This window comes from Nerophis ophidion, linkage group LG26 (assembly GCF_033978795.1).
Source record: "Nerophis ophidion isolate RoL-2023_Sa linkage group LG26, RoL_Noph_v1.0, whole genome shotgun sequence".
Lineage (NCBI taxonomy): Eukaryota > Metazoa > Chordata > Actinopteri > Syngnathiformes > Syngnathidae > Nerophis > Nerophis ophidion.
The window spans coordinates 15071470-15095491 of NC_084636.1; the positions used below are offsets into that span (position 1 = coordinate 15071470).

General features: G+C 38.1%; 1 protein-coding gene across 5 annotated transcripts in view; it reads right to left on the minus strand.

Moving 5' to 3' along the window:
• Nucleotides 1–24022, minus strand: part of sbno2b (strawberry notch homolog 2b) — a 202296-nt gene that overhangs the window by 52106 nt on the left and 126168 nt on the right. For 3 of the 5 annotated variants that reach the window (XM_061888714.1, XM_061888719.1, XM_061888717.1), the window contains 9 exons: nt 14294–14476; nt 12483–12569; nt 7752–7857; nt 7491–7651; nt 7268–7401; nt 2404–2494; nt 2186–2329; nt 1973–2090; nt 1794–1899 (listed from right to left, as the gene is read on the minus strand). In XM_061888714.1, the coding sequence (XP_061744698.1) occupies nt 1794–1899; nt 1973–2090; nt 2186–2329; nt 2404–2494; nt 7268–7401; nt 7491–7651; nt 7752–7857; nt 12483–12569; nt 14294–14476 (1130 nt within the window). Of the gene's footprint in view, nt 1–1793; nt 1900–1972; nt 2091–2185; nt 2330–2403; nt 2495–7267; nt 7402–7490; nt 7652–7751; nt 7858–12482; nt 12570–14293; nt 14477–21574; nt 21695–24022 lie in introns of those variants that run through there. The other 2 variants (XM_061888716.1, XM_061888715.1) reach the window with 2 other exon arrangements.

The window sequence follows — 24022 nt, forward strand, 5'->3', positions numbered from 1 at the left end:
TTTCACTATGTAAAGCGCTTTGAGTCACCAGAGAAAAAGCGCTATATAAATATAATTCACTTCACTTCACTTTTGGGGTCGCGGGGGCGCTGGTGCCTATCTCAGCTACAATCGGGCATAAGGCGGTGTACACCCTGGACAAGTCGCCACCTCATCGCAGGTATAAAGAACAGTTAAACACTAATAAAAATTAAAAATAGCAGAATATGACATATCAGAAAGTCATGGACAGTAAAAATTTACGTTTTGTAGGCAAGCTTCTAGTTAATTAAGTCTTTAGCCATGGGACGGCGTGGCACCGTTGGGAGAGTGGCCGTACCGGCAACCTAAGGGTTCCTGGTTCGAGCCCCAGTTTCTACCAACCTCGTCATGTCCGTTGTGTCCTTGAGCAAGACACTTCACCCTTGCTCCTGGTGGATCGTGGTTAGAGCCTTGCATGGCAGCTCCCGCCCTCAGTGTGTGAATGGGTGAATGTGGAATAGCATCAAAGCGCTTTGAGTACCTTGAAGGTAGAAAAGCGCTATACAAGCATATAACCCATTTACTATTATGTTTTTTAGCTACGTTGAGTTTAGCATGAGTTTTGTAAAATCCCTTTTTTTAGTAATTAATAATTAACCAATTGAATTGTGGTGTACTTAACAGCCACAACCTTCCCTATGTAGGGTCTATCTGTTACTGTTACATGAGACATAAAAACAAACATAACAAATATAAAACATGAACATACAAATACCGTATTTTTCGGACCATAAGTCGCAGTTTTTTTCATAGTTTGGCCGGGGGTGCGACTTATACTCAGGAGCGACTTATGTGTGAAACTATTAACACATTACCGTAAAATATCAAATAATATTATTTAGCTCATTCATGTAATACAGTGGTTCTCAAATGGGGGTACGCGTACCCCTGGGGGTACCTGAAGGTATGCCAAGGGGTACGTGAGATTTTTTTTAAATATTCTAAAAATAGCAACAGTTCAAAAATAATTTATAATTATATTTATTGAATAATACTTCATCAAAATATGAATGTAAGTTCATAAACTGTGAAAAGAAATGCAACAATGCAATATTCAGTGTTGACAGCCAGATTTTTGGTGAATATGTTCCATAAATATTGATGTTAAAGATTAATTTTTTTGTGAAGAAATGTTTAGAATGAAGTTCATGAATCCAGATGGATCTCTATTACAATCCCCAAAGAGTGCACTTTAAGTTGATGATTACTTCTATGTGTAGAAATTGTTATTTATAATTGAATCACCTTCTCAATTGGTTATTTATGCGTCATATAACCTACACTTATTCAGCCTGTTGTTCACTTTTCTTTATTTATTTTAAATTGCCTTTCGAATGTCTATTCTTGGTGTTGGGTTTTATCAAATAAATTTCCCCCAAAAAATGCGACTTATACTCCGGAACGACTTATAGTCTGAAAAATACGGTACAAACATTCTTGATAAGCTCTTACAATACAATCTCACATTAATAAGGAGTTCAAACAAGCTTCAAGTTTTGCTTAACTTGTAACATGCATTTTGTCAGAAAATTTGGTTCAAATTGTCTATAACTTTTTTTGGTGTTGGAAATTTGGTACTTCTACTGTACATTTCACTGCTTCATCACAAGGTTTCCGCTCAATAATGCTTTACTTCAGATAAAAATGTGGCTTTTTCTTAGTTAGAAAAATAAATCAACCAAAAAAACGCCTCCCGAACACTATCTGAGGAAATGTATACCTTACATATTTACTTATGAGTATGAATTTGTAGAATATCAGACATTGCAAACCTTTTCTCAATAGCATGCAGGAAGTCATCAAAGGTCCTGAAGGGCGTGCCCTCACCCCAGATTCCCAGGCGGCTCATGTAAATCATGTTTTTTGGCTCAGATGCACCTAATACCCACAATGTAATGTTAACTTAGGTTGTGCTGTTTTGCATTAAGCCTTCATCACTGCTTCAACATACCTGTGGCACTGGCATACACCACTCTGGCCCGCGGCAGCTTGTTTTGCAGATCAAGCACTGCCTTACCCATCTTTGTTGACGTGGCATTCTTGGCTTTGTGGCATTCATCAAAAATAATCTGTGAGGGAAATGTGGTCAAGGACAAACAAACTACAAAGGGGGCGACAAAAAAAACGGCACAGTGCAGGCGGAATGTGTGTCACGAAAGGATACAACTCCATCAAAATCCGGCTTGCACCAGTCTAAGATCTGTTTAATCCTCGTGCGGTGCTGCCCCCCCGCCTGGCTTTCGCCTATCAGCGCAGAGTACGTTGCAAAGAGGACTCCTTCTGAGGTAGCTGTGTCACCATACTTAATCTGCAACATAGTCACACAGTCAGCAATAGCAGCTTTGTGCTGAACTGCATTGAAAAAACAGTACTCCGGCTCACCTTGTTTAAGGCATGCACAGGAATAGTCGATGCATCAATGTCTTTGAGATCTCTTTCTGCATCAAATTTCAGGTCATTGGATATGCTGAACCTGTAGCGGCGTACAGTGGGATTGGTATTTCAGTACAGACGGCGAGACAGAAAATCATATGCAAAACAGATGATGTTGGCCGCAAGAGTCAATTTCATGTCGCTGAAGCAAAAAGAGGGTATAGCTGAGTATGAACTCATATCCTGTTGGGCTGCACTCAATTCAAAGGCAACAATGAAGATGGCATTATGTTAAAACATGTATCAAGAAGAATTTCGGTGAAGGAAAAAAAACAATAAAATATCTTAAATATTTCAGCGCACCAACATGTCACGCAAAGAATGCAATGTGCAATTTTGGCCGAATTGCAGACAAAAGATAATACAGGCAAAGTAGCACAAAACCTGTGGTGGTGCAGCAAGAAAAATGTACCGTATTTTTCGGACTATAAGGCGCACTTAAAATCCTTCCATTTGTCTGGCTGTCCAGAGTCGGGACCCGGGGTGGACCGCTCGCCTGTGCATCGTTTGGGGACATCTCTGCGCTGCTGACCTGTCTCTGCTCGGGATGGTCTCCTGCTGGCCCCAATATGGACTGGACTCTCACTATTATGTTAGATCCACTATGGACTGGACTTTCACAATATTATGTTAGACCCACTGGACGTCCATTGCATCCGGTCTCCTCTAGAGGGGGGTGTCACCCACATCTGTGGTCCTCTAAAAGGTTTTTCATAGTCATTCACATTGACATCTCACTGGGTTGTGAGTTTTTCCTTGTCCTTATGTGGGCTCTGAACCGAGGTTGTCGTTGTGGCTTGTGCAGCCCTTTAGACACTTGTCATTTAAGGCTATTAAAATAAATATTGATTGATTGATTGAGTAATTTTCTCAAAAATCCAAAGCGCGCCTTATAACCCGGTGCGGTGCGCCTAATGTACAGAATCATTTTGGTTGTGCTGACCGACCCCGAAGCTATTTTATTTGGCACACGGTGAAATGATGAGTGTGACCAGTAGATGGCAGTCACACATAAGAGATACGTGTAGTCTGCAACACGGTAGAAGTCAAACATAAGAGATATGTGTAGGCTGTAATATGACTCAAGTAAACAACACCAAAATTGTATATGTTCCATTGAAAATAGAGAACATTACACACAGCACTCAAAAATCTATCAAAATGTTTTAATATGACTTTGCTAAGCTATGAAGCCACACCGCTTTATGGATTGTTGGCTCATTAAACAGAAAAGTATTATTATGGTGCGTGTATAAGGTAAGACAAATTATCTGGCGTTTTGTTTCACAATATTATGCAAAACCGACTTTTCTTACCTTCTGGTACCTGTTGACGTGTGCGCGTGTCCGCCTTTGTAGTCCATGTGGACAACATAGCCGATAAGCTTCTTCTTTTTCTCTATCTTCTTGTTATGGGACATTCATCCTCCGCTGTTGCCATTTCTAATATGAAGTAGTGTAAAGTTCTAACTTATATCTGTCAGTAAACTCGCCATGAAAGCGCTAAAACATACCCGTGTAGTGAGTTTACATTATTCACCCGAGGAACTTTAGTTATTACAGAGTTCTGGTCGGATGGTTTTTCACGGGACACATTTCTGGCGTTGTTTGTTGCACGGATGAGCTACGGATGAGGAGATGATGCTCTGTTATTGATTGAAGTAAAGTCTGGATGTCAGTAAAACAGTTAGCTCTATCTTTTGACACTTCTTCCACTCCCGTCCTTGCACACTACACCGCTACAACAAAGACATAGAAAAAAACACTGCCGATTTAGAAAGAAAAAAAAAAATATATGACCCCTTCAATGCACCCTATAATCTGATGCACCCTTTGTATGAAAATAAACCTGACTGGACCCGCTCATCCACAGTGTGCCTTCTAATCTGGTGCGCCCTATGGTCCGTAAAATACGGTACTTGTTTTTGGTACAGGCTGCAAAAGATAACTACAAATCTGCCTATCGCTGCTGTTGTGATTTTTGTTTGGTTTTCCAACAAACCAATAGGAACACATTACAATGACGTAAATATCACCAGTCTAGAAAAACTACTATCATCAGCATCGAACACAAAGGGGATGGAGAATCAGCGGCAGGAAATGTGTACATTTATTGCGATCACTAACTGTGTATGTAAACTCAACTCAAGCTGGCCCTTTGACAACCATTGCCTTTTTTTTCAATCCACAATAACACTACAAGAGAAAACTCTATATTTTGAAACATTTGCGCTAAGACAACATGAAAAGGAATAAGGCTGTGTTTAGAACAGGGACGTCCAAACTTTTTCTACATCGGGCCGCTTACTTAAAAGTCAGATGATGAGACTAAAAGAAAAACAACCCAATGTGTCAAAGCATCATAAAAAAAAAAAAAAAACAGCTTGTCAGCTTTCAGTCAAGATAAACATTCAACCTTTTTCTGCTCACATTACTCCTTTTTGCTTTTTTCACCCATTTTTTTTGTAGTAGTATTTTTAGAGTGTAGAGCAGGCCTGGGCAATTATTTTGACTCGGGGGCCAAATTTAGAGAAAAACATGTGTCTGGGGGCTGGTATATCTATTTTTAGGAAACACTAATACAAAACCTCACAAAAATGTCTGATTGAATGCTAAAAACATTATGACGGACCGCCTTAAAAAAACGGAATGGAATTTTACTTTTTTTTACTGAATGAGACACCCAGAATGTACATAAAAATAAAGAATGTGGAAATTACAATATTAACAATGGTAAATGGTAAATGGATTGTAATTGTACAGCGCTTGTCTACCTTTTTTTAAGGAACTCAAAGCGCTTTGACACTATTCGCGCATTCACCCATTCACACACACATTCACACATTCATGGCAATGAATGATAAAACATTGAATATTGACAACATATGAATGACACACTCCCTCTCCGACATATTTTGCCATCAAGCGAAACGCAACAAAAATATGAACGCGAAGGGTAAAAAAAATTTAAAAAAACACCTACAATTTGATACATCACTAAGCTTTGGAATTTTGTTGTAAAAATCTCCTTCCGCGTCTGTCCCTGACACCTGCATTTCAGGCTGGCCGCTCTGGAAACAGTCTGTGGATACGCTCCCCACCCACTGAGCTGTTGTAACTTAGATTACTATAGTAACTAGTACCGTATTTTTCGGAGTATAAGTCGCTCCGGAGTATAAGTCGCACCTGCCGAAAATGCATAATAAAGAAGGAAAAAATCATATATAAGTCTTACTAGAGTATAAGTCGCATTTTTGGGGGAAATTTATTTGATAAAACTCAACACCAAGAATAGACATTTGAAAGGTAATTTAAAATAAAGACTAGTGAACAACAGGCTGAATAATTATATATAATTATATGACGCATAAATAACCAACTGAGAAGGTGCCTGGTATGTTAACGTAACATATTATGGTAAGAGTCATTCAAATAACTATAACATATAGAACATGCTATACGTTTACCAAACAATCTGTCACTCCTAATCGCTAAATCCCATGAAATCTTATACGTCTAGTCTCTTACGTCAGTGGTTCTCAACCTTTTTTCAGTGATGTACCCGCTGTGAACATTTTTTCAATTCAAGTACCCCCTAATCAGAGCAAAGCATTTTTGGTTGAAAAAAGAGATAAAGAAGTAAAATACAGCACTATGTCATCAGTTTCTGATTTATTAAATTGTATAACAGTGCAAAATATTGCTCATTTGTAGTGGTCTTTCTTGAACTATTTGGAAAAAAAGATATCAAAATAATTAAAAACTTGTTGAAGAATAAACAAGTGATTCAATTATAAATAAAACATTCTACACATAGAAGTAATCATCAACTTAAAGTGCACTCTTTGGGGATTGTAATAGAGATCCATCTGGATTCATGAACTTCATTCTAAACATTTCTTCACAAAAAATAAATCTTTAACATCAATATTTATGGATCATGTCCACAAAAAAATCTAGCAGTCAACACTGAATATTGCATTGTTGAATTTCTTTTCACAGTTTATAAACTTACATTCATATTTTGTGCAAGTATTATTCAATAAATATTATTATAAAGGATTTTCAAACTGTTGCTATTTTTAGAATATTAAAAAAAAAATCTCACGTACCCCTTGGCATACCTTCAAGTACCCCCAGGGGTACGCATACCCCCATTTGAGAACCACTGTATTACGTGAATAAGCTAAAAAATATTATTTGATATTTTACGGTAATGTGTTAATAATTTCAAACATAAGTCGCTCCTGAGTCTAAGTTGCACTGTGAAAAAAACTGCGACTTATCGTCTGAAAAATACGGTATATAATGCAAAAGTGCCGATTCCAACCATTGAAATACTTTGTATAGTTCAAGACTTACGGTAATTTGTAAAACATCACTGCACATCATAATGGCAGCTACAGTTTCAATCTTAAAGTTGACAAAAAAATCATTTGGGACTGTCCGGCGGGCCGGAGTGAAAAGCTTAACGGGCCTTAATTTGCTCAGGTCTGGTGTAGAGTCATGGGACAATAAAAATTAAGCTGTAGGCCTCAAATGGCCTCTGGGTCGCAGTTCGGACACCCCTGGTTTAGAGTCTGAAATGTGCTCTGCCATAACCATGATTTCATTAATGTATGACCCATCACACAGTGGGAACATCCAGTAAATTAATGATCAATCCTTTTCACATCACATACTGAGAATTTCATGAATCTTATCAGACTTTTAACACAGTACAGTGCTTAACAGGCTTTATACACACAGCAACTATTTACCCATTAGTAATGCTTCATGAAAGATTTGCCATGATTAATACGCTCAACCCTCACCATAGTGCTTTCTTCCTTCCCTTAAGGTAGTTTTCCAGGATAATTCCCGCCACAGTGCGTCCCTTCCCGACACCAGCTCCATCTCCGATCAGAAAGCCCGCTCGCTGGTTGTTCTGAAGGATGACCTCGTGTTGCTGGGCAAAATCAGAAGCAAAGGGACTAATCACTCATTGTTCAGAGTGAGAAAAACAATATAGTGTATGCAATGTGGCTGCGTGTGTACCTGACAGGCGTAAATGATGGCTTCAAGCTGCAGGGCGGACAGCAGGCCGCTGCTAATGGTATTCTCTGGGATTGACAGAGTGTATGTGATGTCTGGAGGAGGGACACTGGAAAGCGTGTTGGTCTCCACCACTATGTCAGGATGGGAAATTCCTATTGTGGCTGAAGAGAGCAAACACAATTTGTCGTTATTTTTGAAAAGAAAAGCCAAAGGCAGCATCCCACATGAAGATAGATTTGGCCGTCTGGTCCAGTGACCTACATTTGGAAGGCCTGTACTCAGCATACGTGTCGACATGGCCCAGTTCCTCTGAATCCTCTTCCTCAGCTTCCTCCTCCTCCTCCGGTGGAGACCGGGTTGTCTGAGCCTGAGTAAGACAACATAACTCATTCAACAGAAACCGCTTGCTTTGTTATATATGCGGTTGTCATTTTAGCCTAGGTGACTTTTTTTTTAATTTTTTTTTATTTATTATTATTTTAAACAGGTAATAAGATTTGAATGTGTAAAGAACACATTAAAACCAACAAATAAGAAAAACAGAAGCTTGCTTAAGATTAAAAGCTCAGGGGATAACATTAATTGCACCGGCATTTTATAACTTTGACAAACATCTAATTTTAATGAATGAAATGAGAAGAATTATCTTATCAGACAGAAAATAAGCAAATATCACCCTTATTTGAGATATTTCATCTTACTTAGATTTCACTTTTTGCAGTGTGTGCTTGTCTTTACAGCATATGGTGCTAAAAAACAGAAAAAGAGGAAATCAAAGGAAAAAAAATAAAGACGATGTACGTCGAAAAATACCAAAGAAGAGCCAAAACTCAAATAAGTATTGGTACAGCGTATTCAAGATGGTGGGTCAGTCTTGGACTAACTTTGACTGCACAAGTGGCTGTTTTCCTTCTAAACAGGTATAAATACACACAAAATATAGGAAAATTGAACATTGGCATCAAAGTTCCATTTTCCTATATTTTCTGTGTATTTTTTTGCGTGGCGGCGACATTTTATTTTCTGCTACAAAATACAAACTAGGAGATCCTTCGATGCAACTTGAGACTGTCAACCTATGTGTGTGCACATACAGCTCTTGTGCGCAATTTCGTGTACTTTCAGCGAGGCGGAGCCTGGGAAGGACTATCAGCGAGGTGCACATGGGCGGCGGGATTTAAAACTGCCTGGTGACACAAGATTTAAGTACCCCAGCTTTAAATATGTTACACATAGCCAATGTACGACTTGGCTTTGCTTTGAAATAAATCTAATTCCTTTATAGATGTCATCTTTTGCCATGGCATACACTAATAATACTATATTAACTACTCATTTTATTGTATTGATTTTTTTATTCAGTGAGGACTTTAACTTAGTTCATTTATGTTAATTTCTTACAACAAACTAAATAAATAAACATATTTTAAAAATAATAAGATAAAAAGAATAAAAAATACATAGTAATAAAATTCTAATTAAAATCAGTCCAAGCAACAAGCAGTTGATTTCATTTTTGCGATTTAAGTTCACATGTACACAGTACTGTATGTCTATTCAATGCAATGTCAAATACACTTAACACCTGTAATTATGTTTATTTATGTTTAGAAAGATGATACATTTAAAAAACGGTGACTATGGAAAAATTAGTGAATGGGATCAGTTGTGATCCCTTTTACTGAAGTAAAACTTGACACGATTCTCCATTCTCAATAAACTTAGTGTATGTATTCTCATAATTTTCTTTTTTTTATGTATCTTTTGAGGTGTGGCCCTAGTTATTGTTTCTGATTTATGACTGTCTCTCTGTGCACAGGTATTATGTAATGCAAAGCAATCTTTCATCATCCATGGTAATGAGAAAGTTTACATATGAATATATATATATATGTATATATATACATATATATATATACATATATATATATACATATATATATATATACATATATATATATATACATATATACATATATATATATATATATATATATATATATATATATATATATATATACATATACATACACATACACACACAGCGCACACACATACATATACATACATATTGACATACAGAACAGGCTAAAAGTTTAGACACACCTTCTCATTCAATACGGTTTTTCTATTTTCATGACTATTTACATTGTACATTGTCACTGAAGGCATCAAAACTACGAGTGAACACATGTGGAGTTATGTACTAAACACAAAAAGGTGAATTAACTGATGAGCTTCAAAGAGGTATTCACCTGAAATGGTTTTCACTTCACAGGTGTGCTTGAAGCTCATCATGAGAATGCCAAGAGTGTGCGAACCAGTCATCAGAGCAAAGAGTGGCTATTTTGAAGAAACTAGAATATAAAACTTGTTTTCAGTTATTTCATCTTTTTTTGTTAAGTACATAATTCCACGTGTTCATTCATAGTTTTGATGCCTTCAGTAACAATCTACAATGAAAATAGTCATGAAAATAAAGAAAACACACTGAATGTGTCCAGACTTTTGGCCTGTACTGTATATTATTGTTATATACAGTCGTGGTCAAAAGTTTACATACACTTGTAAAGAACATAATATCATGGCTGTCTTGAGTTTCCAATAATTTCTACAACTCTTACGTTGTTTGTGATTGGGTGATTGGAGCACAGACTTGTTTGTAACAAAAAAACATTCATGAAGTTTGCTTCTTTTATGAATTTATTATGGGTCTACTGAAAATATGACCAAATCTCCTGGGTCAAAAGTATACATACAGCAATGTTCATATTTGGTTACATGTCCCTTGGCAAATTTCACTGCAATAAGGTGCTTTTTGGTAGCCATCTACAAGCTTCTGGCAAGTTTCTGGTTGAATTTTTGACCACTCCTTTTGACAAAATTGGTGCAGTTCAGCTAAATCTTTTTGGTTTTCTGAGAAGGTCTTGTTTTTTCAGCATTGTCCACATGTTCTCAATGGGGTTTGAGTCAGGACTTTGGGAAGGCCATTCTAAAACCTTCATTCTAGCCTGATTTAGCCATTCGTTTACCACTTTCGATATGTGTTTTGGGTCATTATCCTGTTGGAACACCCAACTGCGCCCAAGACCCAACCTCTGGGCTGATGATTTTAGCTTGTCCTGGAGAATTTGGAGGTAATCCTCATTTTTCATTGTCCCATTTACTCTCTGTAAAGCACCAGTTCCATTGGCAGCAAAACAGGCCCAGAGCATAATATTACCACCACCATGCTTGATGGTAGGTTTAGTGTTCCTGGGATTAAAGGCCTCACTTTTTCTCCTCCAAACATATTGCTGGGTATTGTGGCCAAACAGCTCAATTTGTGTTTCGTCCGACCACAGAACTTTCCTCCAGAAGGTCTTATCTTTGTCCATGTGATCAGCATCAAACTTTAGACAAGCTTTACGTTGTCGCTTCTGGCGCAAGGGCTTCCTTCTTGCATGGTAGCCTCTCTGTCCATGGTGATGCAAAACACGCGTGACTATGGACGCTGACGCCTGTGATCCAGCAGCTTCCAATTCATTGCAGACCTCGGTTGACTCTTGACCATCAGCAGAAAATCGTGGCAGTGACAAAACTGTGCCATGCACTTCATACTTACGAACGATTGTCTGCACAGTTGCTCTTGGGACCGTAAGCCGCTTTGAAATGGCACCAAGTGACTTTCCTGACTTTTCAAGTCAGGAAAGTCACTTGTCTCTGTTTGTAACAAAGTCTAATGACTGCATCGCATGAGCACTATTTAAATGGGCTCAGAGAAGTCAACAGGTGTTGTCAATCATAATCACTCGCATGACGTTAAGAGGCCATACCATGAAGCTAATTTGATTTGATTGTAAATTTTCTACATCACCAAAATTGATAATGTATGTATACTTTTGACCCAACAGATTTGGTCACATTTTCAGTAGACCCATAGTAAATTCATATAAGAATCAACCTTCATCAATGTTTTTTTTGTGACCAACAAGTATGTGCTCCAATCACTCTATATCACAAAAAAAAATAAGCGTTGTAGAAATGACTGGAAACTCAAGACAGCATGACATTATGTTCTTTACAAGTGTATGTAAACTTTTGACCATGGTTGTATATATATATGTATATATATATATATATATATATATATATATATATATATATATATATATATATATATACACACACACACACATATATATATATTTATGTATATATATATATATATACATACATAAATACAGTATATATATATATATATATATATATATACTGTATATATAAAAATATATTTATATATATATATACACATACACATATATACCGGTATATATATATAGTATATGTGTGTGTGTGTATATACAGTATACATATATATATATATATACACACACACATACATATACTATATATATATATATACTCTATATGTATATATATATATATATATATATATATATATATATATATATGAGGTCTGTCAACCTTCACGTGTTAACGCATGTGATTAATTTAAAAAAATGGTTGCATTACCATAAACGAATGAAAATTAATGACAGTGTTTGTTTTGACTGACAGAAGGTGGCATGCACACACACATTCACACACGAGGACCAATTTAGTGTTGCCAATCAACCTATCCCCAGGTGCATGTCTTTGAAGGAAGACGGAGTACCCGGAGAGAACCTACGCAGTCATGGGGAGAACATGCAAACTCCACACAGAAAGACCCCGAGCCCGGGGATCGAACCCAGGACCTTCATATTTTGAGGCACATGAACTAACCCCTGTACACCGTGCTGCCCTAATATATATGTATGCATTACTCAATTACTATAATAATAGATAGCTGCAGCAGGTATTGCTGGTAATGTATTTTGTGCTCAACAAAACCAATACTTTCAAAGTACAGTACGTCAGTGTTGGACATGAAACTGCACATTATTGTCATCAGTTACAAAAACGTTAGTTTGAATGTTAAAATCAGTTTGGACAGGTTGGTGTGGCTACCTGGAATCCTCCTAAAGGTGGGGTGCTGATTATAGCAGTAATATCATCCAAACTGGCCAAGCCCTGAAACCTGCTGGAGCCTTTCAGCTGTCAACAAAAACATAAAATAAAGACAAACTCAAATATATGGGAAAATTATAGAAAAAGTCATGTTCTTTAAAATAAAATGTGTCTTGACAGGCAGGCGGCAACAAAAAGGTACATACAAATGTGTGTGTGTAAGGTAGGGAAATTATATATTTTGATACACATATTAAAGGTGCTCTTTGCAACTTCCTGACAGTAACATTTTTTAAAGAAAAACATATAAAAAAAAAAACAGGTAGCTTATGTTACCATTAAGATAAACACATTTGTTTGACAATTGTCCATATTTTTCACAATTACAAAGTTTATGTCATGACAGTTTTTACCGGCACGTACGCACAGGGAGCGCATCCATGCATAAAAAGGCAGTCCAAGAGAAGCAACAAATTATTTGCAGTCACGTTGTTGTTATGATAGTTGATACATTCAATGACAGCTGATGCCAGCTATGCAAATTACTAATGTTAGCTAACCAACGCGTACAGTAGACGTGTTACGTAATGACGTAATTGCGTAAGAGAAGCTGTAAGAGGGCGAGATATACTGTGTAAAATACATTGAAAAGTTGGCGCCCCATGGACATCATCCATCCATTTATCCATTTTCTACCGCTTGTCCCTTTTGGGGTCGCGGAGGGTGCTGGAGCCTATCTCAGATGCGTTCGGGCGGAAGGCGGGGTACACCAAGGACAAGTCGCCCCTCATCACAGGGCCAACACACAGACAGACAACATTCACACTAGGCCTAATTTTGTGTTGCCAATCAACCTATACCCAGGTGCATGATTTTGGTGGTGGGAGGAAGCCGGAGTACCCCGAGGGAACCCACGCAGTCATGGGGAGAACATGCAAACTCCACGCAGAAAGATCCCAAGCCCGGGATTGAACTCAGGCCTACTCAGGTCCTTCGTAATGTGAGGCACGTGCACTAGGCCCTCTACCACCGTGCTGCCGCTGTGAACATAACATCCATCCATCCATTTTCTACCGCTTATTCCCTTCGGGGTCGCGGGGGACGCTGGTGCTTATCTCAGCTACAATCGGGCGGAGGGCGCGGCACACCGAGGACAAGTCGCCACCTCATCGCAGGGCCAACACAGACCGACAACATTCACACTCACATTCACACACTAGGGCCAATTTAGTGTTACCAAAATGGATACATGGATGATACAGCAGAGGATTGGGAGAATGTCATGTGGTCAGATGAAACCAAAATAGAACTCTTTGGTATAAACTCAACTTGTCGTGTTTGGAGGAAGAAGAAAACTGAGTTGCATCCCAAGAACACCACACCTACTGTGAAGCATGGGGGTGGAAACATCATGCTTTGGGGCTGTTTTTCTGCTAAGGGGACAGGACGATTGATCCGTGTTAAGGAAAGAATGAATGGGGCCATGTATAATGATATTTTGAGCCAAAACCTCCTTCCATCAGTAAGAGCTTTGAATGGTTGACCAAATACTTATTTTCCACCACAATTTACAAATAAATTCTTTAAATTTCCTACAATGTGAATTCCTGGATTTTTTTTTCACATTCTGTCTCTCACAGTTGAAGTGTACCTATGATGAAAATTACAGACCTCTGTCATTATTTTAAGTGGGAGAACTTGCACAATCGGTGGCTGACTAAATACTTTTTTGCCCCACTGTATATCATGCTCATACTGCATATGTGTGTTGGTATATATGTATGTGTCCGGGCGACAAATGACTGACTGACCTCCAGCTGGCTGTGTGCTGGTGTGTTGGCGACGGTGGTGCTAGTGCTGACGTCCCAGAGTGTCGGTACCGTGCCGAGGGTGTCTGTGTTGATGAAGGGCGGTGCATCGGCATACTCCGACAATGAATCGGCCGGAGAGGAGAACAGGGAGTTTGTGGAGAGGTCATCAATGCAGGTCAGATCCTGTTGGCAAAAGGAAGAAAAGAAGCTTTAAGTGTCACCTCCTGCAATATACTCATACTAAGTCATTTGGACTTCATACCCTTACATGGCCCCACTGGCCTGCACTCACACAGAGCATTCATGCTTTGGACAATTTGCTTATCTCACCACATCACTTCTCCCTAGTCTATACGGTTGCATTAGTGCAATTTCCCTCAATTTCGGGATCCAGTTCTGATTACGTATTATTATTATGTGAAGGTGTTGGCATGCAAAAGAAGCAATATCGGGGCAGTATGGTGTAGTGGGTAGAGCAGCCGTGCCAGAAACCTGAGGGTTGCAGGTTCGCTCCCCGCCTCGTGACATCCAAATCGCTGCCGTTGTGTCTTTGGGCAGGACACTTCACCCTGACCCCCGGTGCCGCTCACACTGGTGAATGAATGATGAATGAATGATAGGTGGTGGTCGGAGGGGCCGTAGGCGCAAAGTGGCAGCCTCGGTTCCATCAGTCTATCCCAGGGCAGCTGTGGCTACAAATGTAGCTTACCACCACCAGGTGTGAATGAATGATGGGTTCCCACTTCTCAGTGTGCGCTTTGAGTATCTAATAATAGAAAAGCGCAATATAAAATCTAACCCATTATTCCATCCATCCATCCATTTTCTACCGCTTATTCCCTTTCGGGGTGGCGGGGGGCGCTGGCGCCTATCTCAGCTACAATCGGGCGGAAGGCGGGGTACACCCTGGACAAGTCGCCACCTCATCGCAGGGCCAACACAGATAGACAGACAACATTCACACACTAGGGCCAATTTAGTGTTGCCAATCAACCTATCCCCAGGTGCATGTCTTTGGAAGTGGGAGGAAGCCGGAGTACCCGGAGGGAACCCACGCATTCACGGGGAGAACATGCAAACTCCACACAGAAAGATCCCGAGCCTGGATTTGAACCCAGGACTGCAGGACCTTCGTATTGTGAGGCAGACGCACTAACCCCTCTGCCACCGTGAAGCCCTATATATATATATATATATATATATATATATATTCTAGTATTCACTGAAAGTGAATACTAGAATGCACTGAAAGTCAAGTACTGTATTTCCTTGAATTTCCTCCGGGGCGCTAATTAATTTAAAACCTCTTCTCACTCCTGCGCTTACCAAAGGCATGCGGTAAAAGTAAGCATGCGCAATCTATTTTAAAACCTCTTCTCAGTCCGGCACTTACCAAAGGCATGCAGTAAAAATTTTAGTGTGGTGTTTCTAATGCCTAACTTATAGTGTTTTAGTCTAAGTATTGTATCTTTTTTTTTTTGTCCTGTCCAGCTTCTCAGGCAAATCAGATAGTTGATGTAAATGCCCATATCGGCTGTTCAGATTTACTTTACAAAAGAGAAGTGTAGGATACTTCTCTTGTTGCCTTATTTGAATTTGACTTTATTAAATGTATTTTTATTATCATTTGGTGCAGCCGGGCCAGTGCAGGAGGGGATAGAAAGAGAAAAAAGGAAGACAGAGGGGGAAATTGTGGGGACAAGAGGGGGATTAGACAGAATGACAAAAACAACAACAGCAAACACAAATAAAAACAACAACAACAATAGAACAACACCAGCACATACGATATGTACAAATATGATCGTAAAAGTGATAGCAAAGAAGCAGTTAGTGAAATAAATAATAATATAGAAATGACAATGAGCATTTTTACACTACAACTGGAGCAATACAAATACCAATAGAAAAGAGCGCTATTGATCATGAACAATACCAATAGTTTACCTCTATTATCAACAATACAGTTGTTCAAATGCAACAATACGTATACATAATGATAAATACAAAGATGAATAAAAAATAATAAAAAGTCAACCTATATTAATCTTGAAGATTTTTATAGTAACAATGGGTTAAGCTTTGTCAGTATGCCATGTGTTACCCAGTTTACCCTATGCCATGTGTTACCCAGTATACCCTAGTATTGTATCTGTTAGAATGGCAAAGTTTTAAACATTTTAAACATTGGTTTATACTGTAGCACTTTAACATGTATTTACTGAAAAGTGTGAAACAAAATCTATTATGATTACTTTTATTATTTCTAGCGGCAGATGTTTCGTCCTAGACTATTCAGTCGTCTTTGAACGCACCGTAAAAACAACTCTGTCTCCTAATCTTCAATCACAAGAAAGCAAAGCTTGTAGGTTCAATGTGCACAATTGAATAGTTCAGTTCCTATGTGTCAAAGTCAAGGCCCGAGGGCCGGATCCCGCCCGCGAATTAATTATCTAAGGATGATATTTGATCAGTATTAAAACCGGCGCGCAGGCCACAGCCACCTGCTGCTGTTTTGCATGCTACCAATACTCTATCAGTGTTGGCGCTAGGAATTTTTAAAATGGGGTGGCAGGGACCCCATCAAGTCATAAAAATGGGTTCCCACCGTAAAGTTTTGGGGTCCCAAGGGTATGCATAATCCTGGTATATATCACATTCTATATTATGTTTTGGAAAAAGGTTGTCATAAACTTTATTTAATTCATTTAAAAGAATTACAAAAAAGGAAATACATTTTTATGCATATGTAAATGTATTCAGTTATAAACATTCATTCAATTTCCTTCATGGATCTAAACTTTACTGCTGCCGGTATTTTTTCTCTATTTTTATTGTAATATTTTCAGAATGTTTTTGTTCTATTTTTGGCCAAAGTAAGACAAGGAAAACAATCTGAAGTTGTCTTTATCTTTTAGCTTTAATGCCACGATTTTAATAATCCAGCCCGCTTGTGCACAGATTTTTCTCCATGCGACCCCTGAGCTAAAATGGGTTTGAAACCCCTGGCTTAGTTGCTCAGGCAGCAATGTGTTTATATAGGTTTGGACTGTGTTAGGTCGTTTCTTAATGGAGAAAGATGTTAATGTCTCTTATTTTCATGTTAGCATTTCAGCTCGCGAGCTGGTGCCAGTCAGCCCATTAAAAGTGTAGTTATCAATCACGGTGTTTTGATCATTTAAAATAAATCGGTAACTTAACTGTCGGAAGTTTTACCCCAGTTATCATTCGAACTGCAACGTAGTGGTCGCATGGTGATGCGCAAATTGTTCTTCCAGGGTGCAGACGGAACGACAGGAAACGGCGTGCATTTAGCACTGGAAGCTAACGAGATAGCAACAGAGGAAAACCTAAGGCGGTACTAAGCGCGAGAAATACAAGGAATAAACTTAACATTGGCATGAGAGCAAACAAAAGCAACAGACTGAGTGAGGCGAAAAAGCAGGACTAAATCGCTCTCTGATTAGTGGCCAGGGACAAGTGAACGTCCCGAACACTAATTAGAGGCAGGGTAACAAAATGTTTTTATTTTATTTTTTGTCCTGTCTAGCCCCTTAGGCAAATCATATAGTTGATGCAGATGCTGCCACGCCAAATTTCTTCCCCCCGGCCAAATTTCTTCCCCCTGGAAGAAATTTGGCGTGACAGCCCCTCTAATGCCTGCAGGACTCCAATGAGGGCGTAACAATACCAAGTTATATGACTCTTAAGGGTTACAGCTGCAAAATTAGCGAAGCAAAAATAGGTTGAAAGGTTAGCATGCTGGAATGCTAATATTTTTTCCTCACTGTTATTTTTTTACCAAAGACAATCAGCCAATTATAATGCTTTTAAAACAGGCAGCTGTGTGGGCTGTTTTAAGCAAGTTATATGACTCTTAAGGGTTACATCTGCAAAATTAGCGAAGCAAAAATAGCTTGAAAGGTTAGCATGCTGGAAGGCTAATATTTTTTCCTATTTTTCACCAATGACAATCAGCCAATTATAATGCTTTTAAAACAGGCAACTGTGTGGGCTGCGTTAAGGTCCTTCCACCCTCATGGGGGTCCTTCAGGCATTGGAGGGGCTGTCACGCCAAATTTGTTCCGGGGGGAAGGTTTTTGTGGGGGGGAGACATTTGGCATGACAATGCCCATATCGGCTGTTCAGATTTAATTTACAAAAGAGAAGTGTAGGATACTCTTCCATCCATCCATCCATTTTCTTTCGCTTATTCCCTTTGGGGTCGCTGGTGCCTATCTCAGCAACAATCGGGCGGAAGGCGGCGTATACCCTGGACAAGTCGCCACCTCATCACAGGGCCGTAGGATAATCTTGTTGCCCTATAACTTGACTTTATTAAATGTATTTATGTTATCATTTGGTGCAGGCGGGTCGGACCAGGAAGGGATAGAAAAAGAAAAAAAGGAAGACAGAGGGGGAAATTGTGAGGACAAGTGGGGGATTAGACAGAGAGACAAAAACAACAACAGCAAACACAACAATAACAACAATAGAACAACACCAGCACATACGATATGTACAAAAATGATGGTAAAAGTGATAGCAAAGAAGCAGTTAACAAAATGAATAATAATACAGAAAGGGTAAGAAAATGAATAACCATAGCAACCAAGGAGACACCAAACAATGCTGTTGAAACAGAACTTAAACAACAAGTGAATCAAAACGTAAATAAACTATGATTCGGGCAAAAGATTATAACAAGACCCGTTTAATGCATGGGTGCCCAAACTTTGTCTGCATGCGAGCTACTTTTCATTTGACCAAGTCGAGGGGATCGACTTCATTCATATATAGACGTTTTTGTTAACAAAGGAAAGGTGTTTAATAATAATACAAGCATGTTTAACACGTATAGAGTCCTTTCTTTCATGAAGACAAGAATATAAGTTGGAGTATTACCTGATTCTGATGACTTGCATTGATTGGAATCAGACAATAGTGCTGATAACGTCCACATTTTCAAATGGAGGAGAAAAAAAGTGCTCCTTTCTGTCCGATACCACATGAGAGTGGTTGGTTTTTGGCATCTTATTTGTCTAGCGTCCATACTCGTTTTTATAAACTTTACAAGAAATACAATGGCGGCAAACTCCGTACACGCCAGTTTTTTGAGACTTTTATTTTGGTAGCGCAGGCAGGATGAAGCAGCGCCTTTATTGTGAAGGCAGGAACTGAGCAGTCGCTCTTTAGCGTTGTGACGGCAGGTACGATGCGAGAGTCTGTTGAAATAAAAAGTGTTTCTCGCCTTCCCCTCGATCAACCAGTGTTATCTCAGAAGATCTTTGGGTGCCGTGAATTTCAATCAAATGACAAAAGTGATGTCTTAGTGAAGACTGATGATCACTAATTTTTAGGTCTATTTTTTTAATGCCTGGCTGACGATCGACTGACACACCCTCTACAATCGACAGGTAGCTCGTGATCGACGAAATGGGCACCCCTGGTTTAATGTAACATCCCTAATTACATCCCATTTAAAAAAAATGCTAACCAGAACCTCTTCAAACCATACTGTAAAACATGGAACTGTAATGATTGGTGGCATCGTAATTTGCTTAGTAGGACCAAAAAATAACAAACTGCTGGAACCAAACAAAGAATAAGTGTTCACTCGGGGCTTTAAAACCAGGAGCCCGACTAATCGCGTACATATGTGCGAGGCTGAGGGGTTAACATAATGGGAGCGCCTGTGTCATTTCAACCATGGCTGGCTTCCAGTATCCCTTTTATTCCAATATCATCCATACCAGGGGTCACCAACGCGGTGCCCGCGGGCACCAGGTAGCCCATAAGGACCAGATGAGTCGCCCGCTGGCCTGTTCTAAAAATAGCTCAAATAGCAGCACTTACCAGTGAGCTGCTTCTATTTTTTAAATGTTATTTATTTACTAGCAAGCTGGTCTCGCTTTGCTTGACATTTTTAATTCTAAGAGAGAAAACTCAAAATAGAATTTGAAAATCCAAGAAAATATTTTAAAGACTAGGTCTTCACTTGTTTAAATAAATTCATTTATTTTTTTACTTTGCTTCTTATAACTTTCAGAAAGACAATTTTAGAGAAACAATACAACCTTGAAAATGATTTTAGGATTTTTAAACACATTTACCTTTTTTACCTTTTAAATTCCTTCCTCTTCTTTCCTGACAATTAAAATCAATGTTCAAGTATTTTTTTTATTTATTGTAAAGAATAATAAATACATTGTAATTTAATTCTTCATTTTAGCTTAGTTTTTTTCGACGAAGAATATTTGTGAAATATTTCTTCAAACTTATTATGATTAAAATTCAAATAAAAAATTCCCGCCAAATCTAAAAAATCTGTAGAATCAAATTTAAATCTTTTGAATTTCATTTAAAATTTTTGTTCTGGAAAATCTAGAAGAAATAATGATTTGTCTTGGTTAGAAATGGTTCAATGTGTTATATATTATAACAAAGTGCAGATTGGATTTTAACCTATTTAAAACATTTCATCAAAATTGTAAAATTAATCTTAATTAGGAAAAATTACTAATGATGTTCCATAAGAAACATTTTTTTTTTTTTTTTTCAAAAAGATTGGAATTAGCTAGTTTTTCTCTTAATTTTTTTCGGTTGAATTTTAAAGAGTCGAAATTGAAGATAAAATATGTTTAAAAATTTAATTTTCATTTTTTTTCCGGGTTTTCTCCTCTTTTAAAAAGTTAAATTAAGTGTTTTTTTCATCATTTATTCTCTACAAAAAACCTTCCGTAAAAGGAAAAAAAATGTACGACGGAATGACAGACAGAAATACCAATTTTTTTGTATATATATAGATTTATTTATTAAAGGTAAATTGAGCAAATTGGCTATTTCTGGCAATTTATTTAAGTGTGTATCAAACTGGTAGCCCTTCGCATTAATCAGAACCCAAGAAGTAGCTCTTGGTTTCAAAAAAGTTGGTGACTCCTGATCGATACCATTAACATACCATGCACTTTAACCAGCATTGCAGGTACACTTCTAAACATGGATGTGGCCGGGTAGAAATTAAGTGAAAGTGAAAGCAAACCAGGACCTGACAAGAGAATAGATATGGTTTTATGTGTGTGTCACAGCAGTTAAATTATGTGATAGCAGTTAAGCGGTGGCCTACATTGAATTCAAGCATAGTCGAGATAATGAAGGTGACCTACCCAAACCAGGAAGAACTGGTGATAAAAGCCTTCAGGTTCAATTCTGACTCATTTTAAACAATATGCTTGACTAATCACTGTAACAGAAGATGAGCCGACTGCTACCGTCACTCACCGCTCCTCGGGAAAAGGTTTCACACGCATGAAAAGACGAGACGTGAGGGATCTCCATAAGGACATGACTATATGGTACGAGAATGGAGTAAACAGACAAACACATGCTATACCCTGCCCCGTGTGTTTATGGAGACACACCGGTCTATTTATATGCTGTGATGTTAGAGAACGGACGTGTGGAGTTTCTCAAAAAGAGCACACCCACACACACTACACAAATGTGTGAGTACATGCACTTCTAAGGGGCAAGATCAGGCATGAAGAAAAAAAAGCTCTCCAATAGTCTGGGCTAATCAGAGCTGCTAAAACTTAAGGGTGACAGAGGGTGAACGGCCTTACTTTTGAAAAAAAAAACACAACCACTTCGCCCCAAAGGACCCCCTTATTAATTCCACTATATTTTGACCCACAGTGACTTAATTCATTCCAGGCTCAAACAGTCATAAAACCATCATATTTGAAGCTGTATATCTCGATGCCCGTCAGACTTGTTAACTGACTTCAACATAGCCAAAACCATAACCAAAATAACCATTTCTTGCAAATTTTCGCTTGTGACTTAAGGATTTTCGAAACCTACGGCAGTATAGATTTCCTCCATCTATACATATTTTTAATTTTGATTCATTTTTTTGTGTATGATCTTGTAGCTGTGATTCAGGGGTTGGGCAATAGATGGCAGTGGTGTTTGCCTTCGAGCCAGAACAAGAGAGAGGAGTTGTCAGATTGCAGATCCCCCATTGAAGTGTGGCGTGCGTCTTGCTGTAATGTGTGTGTCGACAACAATATTTGACTCTCTTTTCTACCAGAATTTTTGTATGTCTTATTATATTACATTTTTTTCTAACTTTTGTGATGTTTTGGAGGCGTCACTGTGCATACATTTGCTATCAAACTCAGTTATGAGTGTCCATTATCCCATTCAGCTTGGCGTCTCACCTCTCATCTCCCCTCTCTTAAACTGGTGTGGCAGCGACAGATGAGTAAACAAGGAAAGAAAATTGACACCCTGTCGCCAGAGGCCTAAATCTGCTGAGGCAGCATGGTGGAAGCACACAGATAAGCACACAAGACGGAGGCATTTTATCGAGGAAAACAGTATACAGCATTTCCTCAATTCAACAATGCCATTTGTTCACCTCAAGCAAGGGGCGGTGCAAGGTGTTTATCGGGTGAGGGTTTTTTTTTAATCAAAGATAAATATATATACACATATACATATACAGTACATACATATATATACACACAAATAGACATATCCATACTATATATATATATATATATATATAAGTACTATATATATATATATATATGTATATATACATATACATACACACATATGCATGTATTTATATATACATATACATGCATTTATATATACATACACATGTATAAATATGCACACACATACATATGTACATACATATACACACATAAATACATATACATGTATATATACATATACATGTAGACATACATATACACATATACATACATATACACACATTTATATATATACACACATACATATATATACACACATATATATACATACATATATATACATACATACATATATATATATACACATATATATACATACATACACATATATATATACATACATACATATATAAATATATATACACCCCTATATATATATATGTATATATATATATACATATACACATACATATATACACATACAGTGTATATAGGTACATATACATATATAAACATACATGTACATACAAATAGATATACATACATACATATACACATTTAGTATATTTTGCATATTCAATGTAAATTACCATCAAGCTAGCACTTCTTGAAAAGTCAAATGCCCTCTTTTTGATGGGTTGGCATAAAAATTGTAACAATACCTAAAGGCAGTCCGGCTGAGTCCGTTCTGAATACTAAGTGATTAAGTCAATAAAGGTCACTAACAACGGTACTGTTATATATATTTTTTAATTGTTACCTGGTAGTACCAACGGAATTTAGTCGGTACCTACAAAAGTACTGAATTTGCTTCCTGCTCCTAAAATCACTGTCGCGATAACTACTCACAGCTCGGTAAAACAAATTTGTACATGTAATTGATGTCTAAATACATTCCCTTCCCTATGCCGCATGTCAAGTTTGACTTCCACATCTGTGGTTATCATTAGATGGCTCATCTTTGTCATCAGTGGTAATGTCTGTGGTGGTATCAAGAAAAAACTAAGCAAAAGTTCAACATCACATATGATTAGGGATGTATTGGACAAGTGGTAAAAAATCGATGGATGGATGGATGGTACTTTCAGGTACCTGTTCCTAACTGGGCCGGTCCAAGTCCCATAACAAAAAGATAGAGAAAAAGAAGAAGCATATGGACAACGGTGGATGCGCACAATTTCTCAGAATTTATGCATATCCCAAATACAGATCAGCAGGTACT